General features: G+C 40.9%; 1 protein-coding gene across 7 annotated transcripts in view; it reads right to left on the reverse strand.

Moving 5' to 3' along the window:
* NCOA1 (nuclear receptor coactivator 1) overlaps nt 1–14604 on the reverse strand; it is a 290001-nt gene that overhangs the window by 33295 nt on the left and 242102 nt on the right. For all 7 annotated transcript variants that reach the window (XM_088152158.1, XM_088152155.1, XM_088152154.1 and 4 more), the window contains 5 exons: nt 14258–14353; nt 12770–12910; nt 9783–9930; nt 5311–6652; nt 836–1007 (listed from right to left, as the gene is read on the reverse strand). In XM_088152158.1, the coding sequence (XP_088008284.1) occupies nt 836–1007; nt 5311–6652; nt 9783–9930; nt 12770–12910; nt 14258–14353 (1899 nt within the window). The remainder of the gene's footprint in view (nt 1–835; nt 1008–5310; nt 6653–9782; nt 9931–12769; nt 12911–14257; nt 14354–14604) is intronic.

Genomic DNA, 14604 nt, shown 5'->3' on the forward strand with positions numbered 1-14604 from the left:
CTGGGGCCTTGAGGAAAAGAAACTCTTTAGAAAGTTTTGAGAGATTAAGTGGCTGAGAATTCAGCAGGTGGAAGCTTAAAAATGCCAAATATGGGCTAAGCAGTGTCATGACACACACTACATGAGAGTTTAATGGACTAACTTAATAGCTGGCAAAACTACGGATCAAGCATTTTGGCTTGTGCCAACTTAGCACATGTTGACCTGAATGAAAATGTTGCCTCAGTTTGGTTGCATGTACTGATTTTTGTGTGGGATACAAGGGCTTTATAAAAGGCTTTTAATTCAATTTTTCCTGATAATTCTGCAACAGGTCTGAGCATGAAGAAGAATTGCTGAGTAATGGAATATGTTGCTTCCATCAAAACAGTATCCATAAAAGAACTGGGTAAGATTATATAGATGCATTTTCTTTCTCATTGAACTATCCACATTATGTACAGTATGTGGATGTGACAAAATACATTTTTGCTTCTCCATTGTAATAAACACATCTTTAAATGAACTATCACTCTTTCAGCTTCCTAATTTTTAGATTTTAGTCAATACCTAATATCTCCTAAACGCACCATACCACAAGCATCTACCTTATTGTCTTGAAAATGCAACTTTTAAATCCCATGGAAAAGCTGATGGTTCAACTTAAACATTATCAAAGCAAATTTAATTTTAACAAAGAAACGGAGATGGTTATTGGATTTAGAAGGTAAACTTCACTGCCTTATTTTTAATCAGCACCTGGACCTTAAGCACACTGATGCAATGCTGGACTACACAGGAAATCAATCACAGGAAAACTAATAAGAACATATTGAAAAGACTCAGAAGTACATACAGCTCATCCCAGGAGGAGTTCTTGCAGCAGTACTGGGCTGAAGGGAGGGGCTCAGGATCTCTGACTTGATAGTAATGCCACCACTTTCAGTTGTCTCTGACCCACACAAACCTGGTGGCAACTGGGCTGACTTTTCCAGCGATGGCAGCATCTGCTCAAGGTCAGATGCAAACTGAAGAGAGAAAGCAAGATTACAGGTCAGCTACTGAGCCTTTGCGAGATAACCACAATTAGAGTTTTTTAAAAAATGCTAGTCCTTTTGCTTGGGTTTGGTGTTGCAATGGTTTCTTGGTTCCATACCTCTATATTTCACTGCTAGCAGGCACTTACCAAAGTGGAACCCTTTGCAACTAGAGCACTAAAGAAATGAGTTTAAAAAAAGTGAATGTGATAGGAAAATGTATTTCATTATAAGCATGGGGAAAGAGAAAATGCTGTTTACTTAAAGCACTATCTACCTTAGGGTCAGCCCTGCCTGCTCCCATCTTCCTCTGCTATAGTTTGATGGAACAGCCCCAAAGCAGAGAAAGTTTCTCCTAGCCTTGCTGCCTGATAGCTTGAGAAATACACACACACACACACACACACACATTTAAAAAAAAAAGATCTGGGGCATTTTGTGGTGGAGGGCCAAGGGGCTGTGTCTTTACCTCTTCCTGCTTAAAACAGCTCAAAGATCCATTGCTGAGGGTTGCCTGAATAGGAATTAACAGCTTTTTAAGGTAGATTGTTCATTTAATGGTACTCAGTGGGAGCTAGAATGCCAAGTGTTATTACACTCTATACTGTAATAGCAAGTGTTGCTTTAGTGGATGTCTGGATTGTTGTAAGTACATGCAGTGCTTAAGAAAATCAGGCCCACCACAATAATTCAACAGAAAAAAAAAGTACACAAGGATTATACCTCACACACATCCTGTATGATCCTGAAAGCATTAGCACATCTGGACCTTAAAAAAAAAAGTGAACATCCAGAAACACTTCAAGGATGCAATTACTGACAAGGTGAGATAAGGATCCTTTATACAGAAATGACTGGAGTTTGGAAACACCCATATAGCAAGATGCCTGAAAAGCTGACAGCCTCACTTATCTGAGAGAAACTCTTTAAGAATCAGGAGCCAGTTGAACAAGCACAGCTATGTGCCACTCTGCTCAGAAAAGCACACACATATATTTTGAAATTGCTGCATATTTCTCCAGGACCAAGTCAATATGAGCCATTCAGGGGCCTTCATCTGTCTCTAAACACTATTCCCACTGAAATCCAACACCACGTGCTGATGTTGCTAGCAATTCAAAATCACATAAAGTTTTAGTTATTTGTCCAGGAATGTTGAATTGTTAGGCTGTTCTATTTAGTTTTGTTGTGATAGTGTTTAATGGTCTCATAATGCCACAGGTAACTTTGACGTGTACACCTGATAAATGAAATACGTGCTTAGTGATAATTCTAATAAATAAATTAACAAAGAATGTAGTGAAACCCTGATAATCTTTTCAGTTTTTAAAGAGGAAAGCTACTAAAGAGGAGACAATTTAGATATGAGAACTGATGGGGTTCTCAGAACTAAACACCGGGTTTTGTAGGCAATACCCTTTGCAATAAGAAGACCTGAAGATGATGCCCTGAAAACTCCAGGTAGGGCTGGGAAAAAAGAGCTGCCTGCAAGCTGGGGAATCCGTGGGTTATAGCATCTCTCAGATTCCACTTTATTCCTCCACACTCCAGCAGCTTCCTAGTTGCAAGGAAAATCCTAAACCCCTTCCACCCGAGACCTTTTCCTTATCTCCAATCTAGGGGGAAATTTAAACTACCCTGATCATTAGCTTAGAGTCTGCTGGTCCCTTAAAACTCAAATAAGTCTTTTGTGATTAAAGAAATCATGTCCTATAAGTTTTATTCAACACTGATATCAGCAGACCCATACTATCTATAGCTGCATACTGGTTATGCTGTCGGTCATTACCAGATGTAAGTGAAAAACTTCAAGTTATTCAATGTACTGTATTGGCATCCAGTCTGAAAATCTAATATGCTTACTTAAATCAGCTTACAAATTAAAACTGTATTTCTAAAGCAAGTAGCTTACTTGGTTTTCTGATGGGAAGTATTCGAGAGAGATGAGGAACAGTATCCTACACTGGAACTGCAGTTTTCAATAACTATTCGTATTTATAAAACATGATAAAAATATGGACATTATTTTACATTCTTCAGCCCCACTGCTTCATGTGAAACAGAGCCAAATCAAGCAATTTTGCACACTCCAAGCAGCTGAGAATGAGGTGCCAGAAATCTCTGAGCCTGGGTCACACTTCTCAGTTAGCAGGGAGCTTGAGTGCTGTCCCCAAATATACCGGCAATGTAAAAATGTGTGGTTACTAGTCCTGTCCATCTAAGATTGTACTGGAATCTTTCCTTCTGGGCCTGCACATCACTAAGGAGGGACATTGATATAGGAGAGCTTTGTCTCATTCACTTAAATTCAAGATTCTCCCCTTTCCGTTCTTTCCAAAGATTCAAATACAATCTTTCTCTCTGTATGTATTAAGTAACAGTAGGGAAAACTGCATAAAGAATGTCTTGTTTGCTTAAATTATTCAATTCACTCTAATTTTCCCTTCATGTCTTTGCTGACACATTTTTTTTTTAATTTTACAAATTCTAATAATAGGGAAAAATTAGGAAATACATCTGAAGGTGGAAATGTGATCTAATAAGACAATTAGAAAAGAAGAAATAAAGTGAGAAATCAGATCATTATGTCTTAAGAAATGACAGCTAGCATACATGATTACAGGCCACAGATAAAGGATAGGGCAAGTTTCATCTAACAAAGCCATTGCTGTTTGTAGTATATTGTGCTACGGTCACTGTCTCCACTGCAGCCCAGTGTGTATTGTTTTAATTGTGACCTTAGAACTGAGAGTTTATTTGATAGAAGCCCCCTCTCCCCCCCGCCCCCCCCCCCCCCGGGCAAGGGTACAAAAATTTTTAGCCAGGCCCAAGACAGCATTAAGGTTTCAAATTATAATTTGTGTGCAGTCCACAATTCTGGTCTTTTCATCTCAAACACAACATGAACTAAAGATTCAAGGGTGGGTGTGGGGGGGATGGGCTCCCAACTGTTCATACTCCCCAACAACTGGCATTTAGAGACACACCTGCCTCTGATACTGCAGGTAATATACAGCTAAGCTATCATGACTTATATTAGAAGTTTAGAAACTTATTTTCCACTAATTTATCTATTTTCCCTTTACAAACTTACACACTGATGGCCAAGGCTCTATCTTGTTACCAATACGCTGATTACGCTCCGCACTTCACAAACTAGAACATCCATCTTTTGAGCTGCAATAATTCTTGGGATCTCCAACTTACACCGAAGTATAAGAAATGAGGGCTGCTGCTGATGTGAATTCCCCCAGTCCTCCCCCTATCTTGTCAAGTTTGGATAGGCAGACTACATGAACTTCACTCAACTGAACAAAATCCCGGGATTGTACCTGTAAATATGATCTAAACAGGTGTGGTGTGCAGCCAACCCATAAACCAGAAAGAAGAATATTTGATACTGAATGCTCAAGAGGGGGAAAATCACATTACAGGAGTTAAATTACGCTGCCAAAAAAACCTGGAGCAGATTTTGATGGGAGAAACTAGCACCGCATTTTCCTCTCAGGAATGGAGAGGTCAACCACACCATTTTCAAACACTCCCTGGTGCTATTCAATTTCTTTCCCTCCATTTGCATACGTCAAGTTGCTTTCCCATACAAGCTCCCAACTTCCAACCCCAAGAATATATTCCTCCTAGTCAACAACTACTTCATTTCAACAGCAGGTAGACCTTTTAGGAATGAGGAAGATCAATCATTCTGTTTTCTTCCATCTGTATTCTTAACTTTGCAGTTTCTGCAAATTCTCCAGCCCTACTGGCACCCACAAGGACAGCCTTAGTTCTCCAAAGACTGATTAAAAAACAAATAAATTAAAAGACTGTATTCTGATGGGAGAAGCTGCTAGAAAGGAATAAAAATCTGAAGATTTCTTTGAGAGAGAGGATTGCTTCTTCTAGCCATTTAAACTCTAGTTTTGAAAACAGATGCTCCCTAAATAATGTTGGAGCTTGCTAGGAAAGTGAGAACACTGTTTATTTTCCAGAATAAATCTTAAGCTCATAATATCAATATTACAGGCTCTGTATTTTTTTTCCCTGCAGGAAGTCCTTGCAAAGGTTCTGAAGTATGCATACTATATTCTTCCTCATTTGCTGATATAGTTTGGGCCTGCTAAGACCTGACATAATCTGTGTTTCCATGCCAAACTGGGTACTCTGGAACATATCAAGCTTTTCCTCAGGGTTGAGTAGGTTGCCAAATTTTAGCCAAGGAGAACCATAAGTTAGCAGCAGCACGTAAATGGAATGTGTGTTGTAACAGAAAAATATTCTTGAACTAAAAACTCACCTGTCCCTGTGGCTGTAGCTTCACCTCCTCTTGAGTGGAGGGCTTAGGCAGTGGGGCTGCAGCTGCACTACAAGAATCCAGTTGCTCTGTGTTTTCTTTCACCTTCACATCCTCCAGGCTCAAGGAGGGGTTAGACACTAGTTCTTTATCATCCTGGTCAAGCAGATAGCGAAGGAGCTGGTGGTCCTTTGAATCCTTCTTCTTCACGGCATCTGCTTCCAGCCTGATGTCAGGGGTTCCTGGAGCCTGGCTTTGTGGGGTGACAGCAGCAGCTGTACCGCCAGGCACTCCGTCTTTCTTTTCATGCTCCATGGACAGGGTGGCAATATCAGAAGGACTGCCCTCCTGGAGGAGCCGATGTAAGATCTTATGCCTCTCTGTGAGGGAACTATGGGAGGAAGGGCATGCACTGCCCACAGGGTTCCCAGAAGCTGGGGTCCCTGACGCACCCGTACAAGACAAGGGCTCTTTGCAACTGGTATCTGCGTCCACATGCCGTAATTGCTCCTGGGCTGTGGAAGCCAGGAGCTGGACTAGCTTGTGGCTGGTAGCCTGCAAACACTTGCTGTCACCCTCTGAGAGTCTGTCACTGCCATGCAGCAAGCTAGAATCCAAGGGCTTGCTGTCATTGGAGCTGTTGTCAGAGTGGGTCATGCTGCACAGAATGGAAGAGATCTCCTTACTGTCTTTTGGCTCTGTTTTCATGGGTGGTATGTTCATCCTGCTGGGGGAGTTCTGGTTGCTCAACTGCCGCAGGACAGGAGAGGGTGTGGAATAGCCCACTGGAGGGCTAGGCCCGTCAGTCAATCCCTGCATGGAGTTTAATGGGGTGCCTGGGTATGGCCTGTTGCTGACAGCACTGCTGCCACCACAACTGCCCACCATGCCCACTGGGGAGTGTGTGGAGGGCATAGTGGGAGAGAATGGGTTGCTTGGCATTCTAGGCCGATGCACAAGTCCAGGGCTTACTCGATGTCTTGGAGACATAAACTGTGGCGGGGTGACCCCGGGGCTGTTCATTGGAGAGCTACTGATGTTTATAGCATGGGTACTGTTCTGAGGACCAGCTTGTCCCTGGCTTAAGGCAACATTAGCTCCCATCTGGCTTCCAGGTGAACATCCGTAATTGGTTTGGCTGGTAGCAGCACTGCTATTACCATGCAGGCTGGATCCTGGTGGGTGGCTTGTGTTGGCTGTTAACATGCTACCATTGGAGGGAGGGAGAGGCGATGGCAGGGGTACACCCTGTCCTGGAGAAATGCTGGGATTCAGCGAGGGACTGACACGGGGAAGAGGCATTGCAGAGTTAGTGTTCTCTTGAGGTGACAGGGTGCTGTGTTCTCTGAGTCAAAAAAAAAAAAAGAAAGAAAGAAAAGAAAAGAAAAAATGCAGTTGGTGGAAAAAGAAAATACAGTTTTTCCCCCTTGTGCCGGAAGAACTTGATTATTTTATGATGTGTCCTTTCAGAGGGGGAGTGCAAAAATAATATATACATGAGAAAGATCTCTCTATCTCTCTATCTATCTATGTAAGGTTTTGCTGGCTTCTTGTGTAGGGTCAAATCAGTGGCTACTATTATATACTTCTTACATAGTATTATTTTATGCATGGGCCTGGCCACCATGAGAAATATTCCAAAAGGATTCCAATTCAGAATCAAAAGCCCAAACACAATCCCCAAATTTATTCCCTTATCCCCCCAAAAGTGAGAGAAAGCCTTCAAACATTCAGTTCTGAACTTCAGGATGGTATCAGATTCAAAACTTGGTAAGTTTCTCAGACATACAAGTCCTCCCACCTTGCCAAAACTATTGGTGTCAGGTTTACTCCCAGCCATAAAATAATGGCCATTCTTTCAGTTGCAACTTTCCATCCACAAATTGTAGCTTCCTCTCCATTAAATGACATGCATCTGGGCTCTACACTCCTTGAAATAGCTCTGGGAGTAGTTATTTTTCAAGGATGTGAACTAGCTAGGTCAAATGTCTGCCTAAAAACAAATTAGTATATCAAATTAGCAGCATGTGAAGGCAATTAAGAACATGTCAATGTGCAAATTCATCTTACCAAAATAAAAGAAAATATGTAGCAAATTGGAAAAGGTTGGAGTAATGAAGGAACTGGGCAGAAAAATGGCAAGACAGATTTTAATCCTAGGCCAGGAAGATTTGTATTTATAATTTTTGTACAAAAACCTGTACAAGTTTTTGTACAAAAATTGTAATTGTTTGTACTTGTTCTTTTACAAGGTATTAACTTTTCCATAACAGAACCTGAAAGTAAAATACCAATAATGAATGCAGGAAATATATCATGATTTGGATCTCCTTCTTATGGAGCAAGTCAGGGGGAAAAAGGCTGATACTCCCTTAAGACAGGCAATGAACCCGAAAAACCTCCACGGCTGACCAGCAGGCAGCAAGCAAGCACAAATCGCTGTGAAATTTCATAAATTCAAGTGATTCCTCTCAGTGATTATCAGGAAGCCCAATGCATGATCTTTCCCTTGTGATTTTTCTGGGAAACTTGAAAGCAGGGAGTGCAGTAAGATATTCTTCAAACCAGCTTTCTCAGAGGTTTAACCAGAGGTACCATCTAACCAGTCTGCTCCAGATCACACAAACCAGATGTTAATTTTTTTCTACAAAATCCATCCAGAGAGATAGGAAGCATGCAGAGATCCACTGTCCTGCTAGCACTTGGCTGCCCAAGTCATCAATCACGCTGATGCAAAAGAAGAAGTGGATCTCAGCACAACCTGGCGGGCCTGCAGTCCCTAATGCTGCTGTGGGTGCTGCCTTGGCAGCCAGCTCTGCCTTCATCTTTGCCTTCTTTCTCCTGCAGGTCTCCTCCAGCAGCTGCAACTGGGAGACTTGGCACCAGCTCTTCTGCAGTGGGCAGAGGCTGCTGATCCCACTCTTTCTCTCACAGGACTTTTGTCATGCTGGTGCTCCTCCCCCCCCCTCCAGCTGCCACTTATCACTGCGGCGGTCTGGCTCCTCAGGTCACAGCTCCCTCTTGTCTCCAACCAGCCCAGTCAGGCAGCCATAGAAAGCCCAGAGACTCCTGCTGCTGGCACCGCTGCCTCCACTCAGGGAATGGTGTGGCCACTGTGTTTCTGTCTCCAACTTTGCCGTGATGAGCCCAGGAAGAGAACCAGTTGTTACTTAATTTACATAACACTGCTGCATTCAGGATCCTTATAAATTTCCCTTCTGCTTAAAGGGATGCAAAGTCAAAACTTACAATAGAAATAGCAAAATGCACACACTGTATTTTCTCAGACGGGGAGAGGCTCTCTTAAAGAGAGTTGAAAAATGTTTGAGAACCATGGCTTCCACAGGTGCTTTCACCTATTCTGGGGGCTCAGTGTGTTCTAGACCAAGGTTTTTCTTTGGTTTTCCTTATCAAATTTTATAGAGACTTCACACCTAGTCATCTTTCTTTTGTACCTGCTCACATTTTTCCACATCTTTGTTTTGTTTGTTTTTGCATTCACAGAGATATTAAAGAGGAAAAGACAGAAAAGACACAAAACATCTTTTCATTGTTAATGTTTGCAGAACATTAATGCCATCCATGCAGAAACACTCATATCGATAATAACCAAAAGCATACATATATACATACCAAAGACTGCTTATCAGAAACAAAGCTATGTAGAATAAATACGCTGGAAACTGCCTGAATACCATCTTCACCCGTGGACAGGTTTGCAGATTGTTTCTATTCCGCATTACATGCTTTCTACTAGTTTGAAGGTGTTGCAAAGGAAGAAGCAGCTTGTTTGAACAGGCTTTTTCATATTCCCTCAATGCATTCTCTTGCCATGAAACCAAAGTATCCCTCCTCCCCACGCCCCCATAATGGGAAAGAGAAGTAAGCTAAGAAGGTATTACTTAAGTTGAGAGAAGGAGAAGAGAAAGAGGGAAGACGCCAAAGAAAGATTAGGCATCTGTTTTTTCCATTACTCTTTGAAGGCACTCACATGGTTCTTTTGAGATTAGGTAATCCTGATTAAGACATCCTGACCTGTCCAGTGAAGCTGCTAGCTCATGGACCCTTTCAAGGGCCAAACTCAAACCAGCTTCAAGAGGCAGAAAGCCAAAAAAAAGCTTGGCATTTTTCCTTCACTTTTACTACTGACATCCTTGCAATATACAGAGAAGGCAGCTCACTCTGCAGATACAGAGCAGAAAAACCCTTTGCTTCTACCACTTTTTCCACCCTATGGTAAATACGTCGTTTCTTATCAAGAGATTATTGGGAGTACCATGACGTGCAAAGAGATAGAAAAATCAACTAGTATAATCAGTGTGATACATTTAACAATGCATATATCTGTTGAATTGTACACTTACACAGGAAGAGACTGATCCCTTCCCAAAGAAGCTTGCCATCTATGAGAGATGGTTAGAAACAAAAATACAGGCAATGGTACCCAGTGAACCCCGGGAATTTTCAGGACTTACCTTTCAATTATATGAATGCCCATGATGAAAGGGTGCATTTCTGGACTTTGAGGGCAGCATAGTTTGCACTTGGTATGTGCACTCAGTACAGTTCCATCACTAAGTGTGAACCGATAAGATGGGCTGAAGGCCGCACCCCGTGTCATCACTGAGCAGAAATAGAAAGGGGAGGAGGAGGGAAGAGAAGGTGGCTTAATGAGTTAGGATCATTTGCCTTCTTGTATTGCTAGTAATATTTGTGATGCAGCAGGGGTACATCACCACAAGTGATGTACATACCCCATGCCCCTCTAATGCAACCCCTGGAACACACCAAAACCAAAATTCAACAGAAAATTCCCAAATGATAGCAATACTGTTTAGTTAAAAAAAAATTAAAGTTTTAGCCTTCAATAGAATTAACATACCTATCCTTAAACAAAAAAAAATCAAGTACCCTAAACACTGTATGTACCTTCTAGATTGCAGGAGGCAGGTAACAGTGTGCTGGCTTGCAAGGTTCTCTCTTAGAAATCCTACCTTGTACAGAATAGTGTGAGCATGCTGGAATAAAATTGGGCTTTGGTTGCACTTATTGAATACTAAATCAAAATGTGCCCAAACTGATCAGTACCATCCTTGCCATCAGCAGTCACTACTGCATGTGACACAGAGAAATTTAAGATATGCAAATGCAGACAGAAAGGGTAGTAAGATGTTTGTTAAGAGGAGTAAATGTTTGGAGAAAGAAATTAAAATGATTGTGTATAAGAGCAGGTTTCTTACTGTGTGTTATACAGAAATGAGAGATATGTCAGGAGGAACATAAATGTTGAATTCAGTAGGAATATGATACTTGAAAGTGTGTAAATGTATGTGTGGTAAAACAAGAAGAGATAGGATCAAAAATGAATGAGTGCTCAATGAATGTGGTCTGAATACAAAAGGGAGCGACCAGTATTGAGGAAATAAGTTGAGATTGTTTGGTCATATAAAGAAAACTAATGAGGATTCAGTAGTAAAGAAATACATGAAGAGTGAATGGGTTGAGGGGAAGGGGAAAGCTACAAAAGCTATGGTTTGAAAGAGTTTATGAGATCCTAAAAAAAAAAAAAAAGTGAGAAGAGTAAAGAACAGAAGGCATTATCTCAAACAGTGTATGAATGAAGGATGATATGCCAGGATAGAAAGATATGAAGAGGAAGAGTAAATGGAGTCCTTGGTGCTCCCTGAGCTTGGTCGTTTGCTTGCAGACGTTTCATTACCCAACTAAGTAACTTCATCAGCATTCACAGGAGTAATGAAACATTTGCAAGCAAACAACCAAACTCAGAGAGCACCAAGGGTTCCACAGTTCAACCCTGAGCTACATATATTTTCTTCTACTGGAATAGTAAATGGATTGGGTATAAACAATATACAGTTATGTTTGCTTTCCTGTCCTTATCTTATGCTTTTAATTTCTTTGGCATACTGTTTCTCACTTCTTTTATGCAGTCTGCCTAACACTGGTTACCCCAAAAGAAAGTAGTAGGATGGGTATGTACCTATGTATGTATGTAGGTTAAAAATTTTTTTAAAAAATTCAAGCCCTGAAAAAACGGAAAGCAATGGGCTGAAAAGTCCAACCCTGCCCCTCCAATGATCTTGCTGCATCATCAGCATGCAACCTGCACCCCTCAGAGGCCTAAAAAAAGAAGAAAAGAAAAAGTGCATTTCTCTACTATAAATTATAAGATTTTTTTGCTATATAAAGCTTAGTTACAGTTTACTTTTTTATGTGTCCTAATACTAAGATTATGAGCTTGCTGAATCTTACTCCCATTTTATAAATGGGGGAATTGAAACTGAAGCAGTCAGTTTTCAAGTTGAACAGGAATTTGAACACAGATGCCCTTCTCTTACCAGTGGAACAAAAACTAACTCTTAAAACCATGTTTCCCAAGGAGATAAAAGCAGAAGGAAGAGGGAAAAACAAAATGTGAAGAAGTACATATCTTTTAGGCTCTAGAGGTAAAGGGAGGGCTCAATCTTCCTCCCTCCAAAAATTCTGTGTGGATGGAACTTTAAAAAACATTCACCCATCTTACGTAGTTGTGTCCCCACAAGATTACTGTAGTGCCATCCTTCCCCCGTCCACCCCCAGAAAGTTGCCCAGCCCTGCTTCAGGGCTAAGTTATGGTGAGAAATCATCAACCATCTCCATCTGAAAGTCCTATGGAAATTAGTATGTCAAAAACCTCCTGGGCTTTTCATAAACGATTTAATCCTTTTAGTGGAGAAATAATTATTTCAGCCACAGTTTATAAGGAGATACAATTTTACTGATCCATGTTTCAAGGGTGTTGTAAAATGATAAACATCTTTACGCTTTACATTAGCACTTATGAAAATTACTAATATAAAAGCTAAGAATGCTCATCACCTACTGACGCTTTATCTGAAATTTTCTGGGATGCCCTTCCTGACCCTTTTTATTCTGTTGAGCTAAAGTCTGAGTATTATTAGACAAGAGTCCCCCAAAGGAACTTTGCTGGCTGATTGGGAATCAGAACCAGTCTTCCCTGGACTAATCCAAGATCCAAATCAGCACACCACAGTCTGCATAAAAAGATGCAAGTTTAAGAGATTTTGGAACATTTCTGTCCTTTTTGGGACCAATGAGGTAGCCAGGTTTTGGATAACTTGGCCTGTTTGCTTTAGTTTTTACTTCCTGAAAAGGTTACAAAAAAGTCTTTGGGTTGGCACACTGCCCCTAAGCTGGGGGCCATTGGCCTTGTAGGCCAGATTGTCATAGGAGTGTAAAGAGGTGACTAGTGGAATTCTACTGACTGCATAGGCAATTTTTCCTGGCCAGCTTGAGGGACCACTGCCATTACTCAGTCATTTCAGCTACTTCCTTTGGCAGCATTATGTGCCTCCTTCATTTTTTTAAAATTGTATTTTCATTCTGGAAAGCCTTTATCCAGCAAACATGATGGTGTGTTCAAAGGCAGCAGCTTTGTTACCTTCTTGAAATAGCTGCTTGGCATAAGATGGCTCCCTGCCCTGAGGCTGGAAGAAAGCATAGATGCATTTTCTCACTAAATCCTCCCAGCCAGTCCGGCCTGCTGCTCTCAGGGAACTGGTGTCAATGGAGATGATTTTACCTGTGTGGAGTGGAATGAATACAAAGGCATTAGATCTGGGAATCTAAAAGCAGAGCAGTAAAAGAATACATTCAAAAGGAGAGTTTGCGCCTTCTACATCTGTCCATTATCTATAAACCGGACTCAAATTCCCAGCCTTCTATTTATATTTCAACTGTTAATTTTTCATTTTTTAAAATTGAAAATAATTTTAAAAATTATTTAAGCTATCTTGAATGCTCCATTTTTAGAGGTGTAAAAGGTATACAAACCTAATTAAAAACAAGGCAGATACGATTAAGCTGCCCCTTATAACCTTGTTTAAGACTGCCACTTATGTAAAGTGGCATCCATAATTCGTATAAAGGTTTTGTCAGAAGAAAGGTAACAGCATGTTACCTTTCTTTTGACAAAACCTTTATACGAATTATCCAAATATCTCCTGCTCTCTTAAAAGGTGTCTACTGCCTTTCATTATTCCTTAATTAGTTCTGCAAAACTTTTGAAATGCTATTTCTCTGTCTTACACATATGTGATCACCAGCTATAGCTCCTTTAATTCCTGATCTGCAGTTGAAGAGTCTAAATGGCAAAATCTACATATGCAGAATTGAACAGGCTTGCATTTAACTATTATTGCTCAGAGTCCATTTGGGTTGAGGGAGTTGATAAGTCACATAAATAAATGCCATTCTTGCCTCTCCCACCTTCAAAACTCACAACAATATGCAATTCAAGGTGGCAAGGGCTGACTTTTACTTAAGTGGATGGAAGAGCAGTAGAGATATAAAATTAATAGTATCAAAATGTGAAAGTTACTCAGTAAACCAATACTCATTCATGGATGGCTGCAGATTTGTCTTTCCCCTTGCCTTGCCCACTTACACCATCTCCACATTTTCTTATGAAACTATACAGCAGGGATTGGCAACCTAAAGCTGAAGTAAAGCAAACATATGTCTTTTTTAAAATACAACTACCAGCATTAGACACATGGTTTCCCATAATTTTGAGGTGCCAATAAATAAAAACAGTAGTGTAAGCTGCAAAGCAGGCTCAACGTAGTTTAAAAAACAAAACAAAACAGAATCCCAAGCTCAAGGAAAAAAAATCTACTTTTTTTTTCCATTATTGTCCATTCCCATGTGGCACCTGTCCTCCTCAATAAATGTTGAGAGGAGCCCCAGGCACCAAAAGGAATAACTAAGAGATGTCCATGGAATCTTCTCTAGTTTTGAAGACCAAGATGGCCAAGCAAGTGGCCTTGGATCTTTCAGTTACAGAACATATGACTGCAGTCTGACAAAATACCCTATGATTTCCAAAGCCTTGCAGAAGCAATTATCTGCTTATTCTTCTGAAAGATACCTGTAGTATCTTGCTTGGTCATGAAAGATTCTGATGTGGTAGGGGCTGTAGATCGAGGTAATCTTCGTGCAATGCATATTAGGCAGGACTGCAAATCTGTTGTGAAGAGAAGGAAAAAAAGACTGAAGGTTACTGATTAAGTTCCCACACCAGCGATGCCACCTCTTTTTAACTTACCTCTTCCACATCGCCCCCAGCACTGCCTCCTTCTTCCCTTCCTATACCTTGCATCTGCCTCAGAGCCTTCCTCCCTTCACCCATCTTGTGTATTGTGCAAAGAGACTATGTAAAAGAGGCAGGCCTTTACTAGAGACACTGCAAGTTCTTCTTAGACTTACTTTATAATG

This window comes from Python bivittatus, unplaced genomic scaffold, assembly GCF_059951505.1.
Source record: "Python bivittatus isolate LINGU-HERP-01145 unplaced genomic scaffold, Pbiv_v1 ctg000690_np1212, whole genome shotgun sequence".
NCBI lineage: Eukaryota > Metazoa > Chordata > Lepidosauria > Squamata > Pythonidae > Python > Python bivittatus.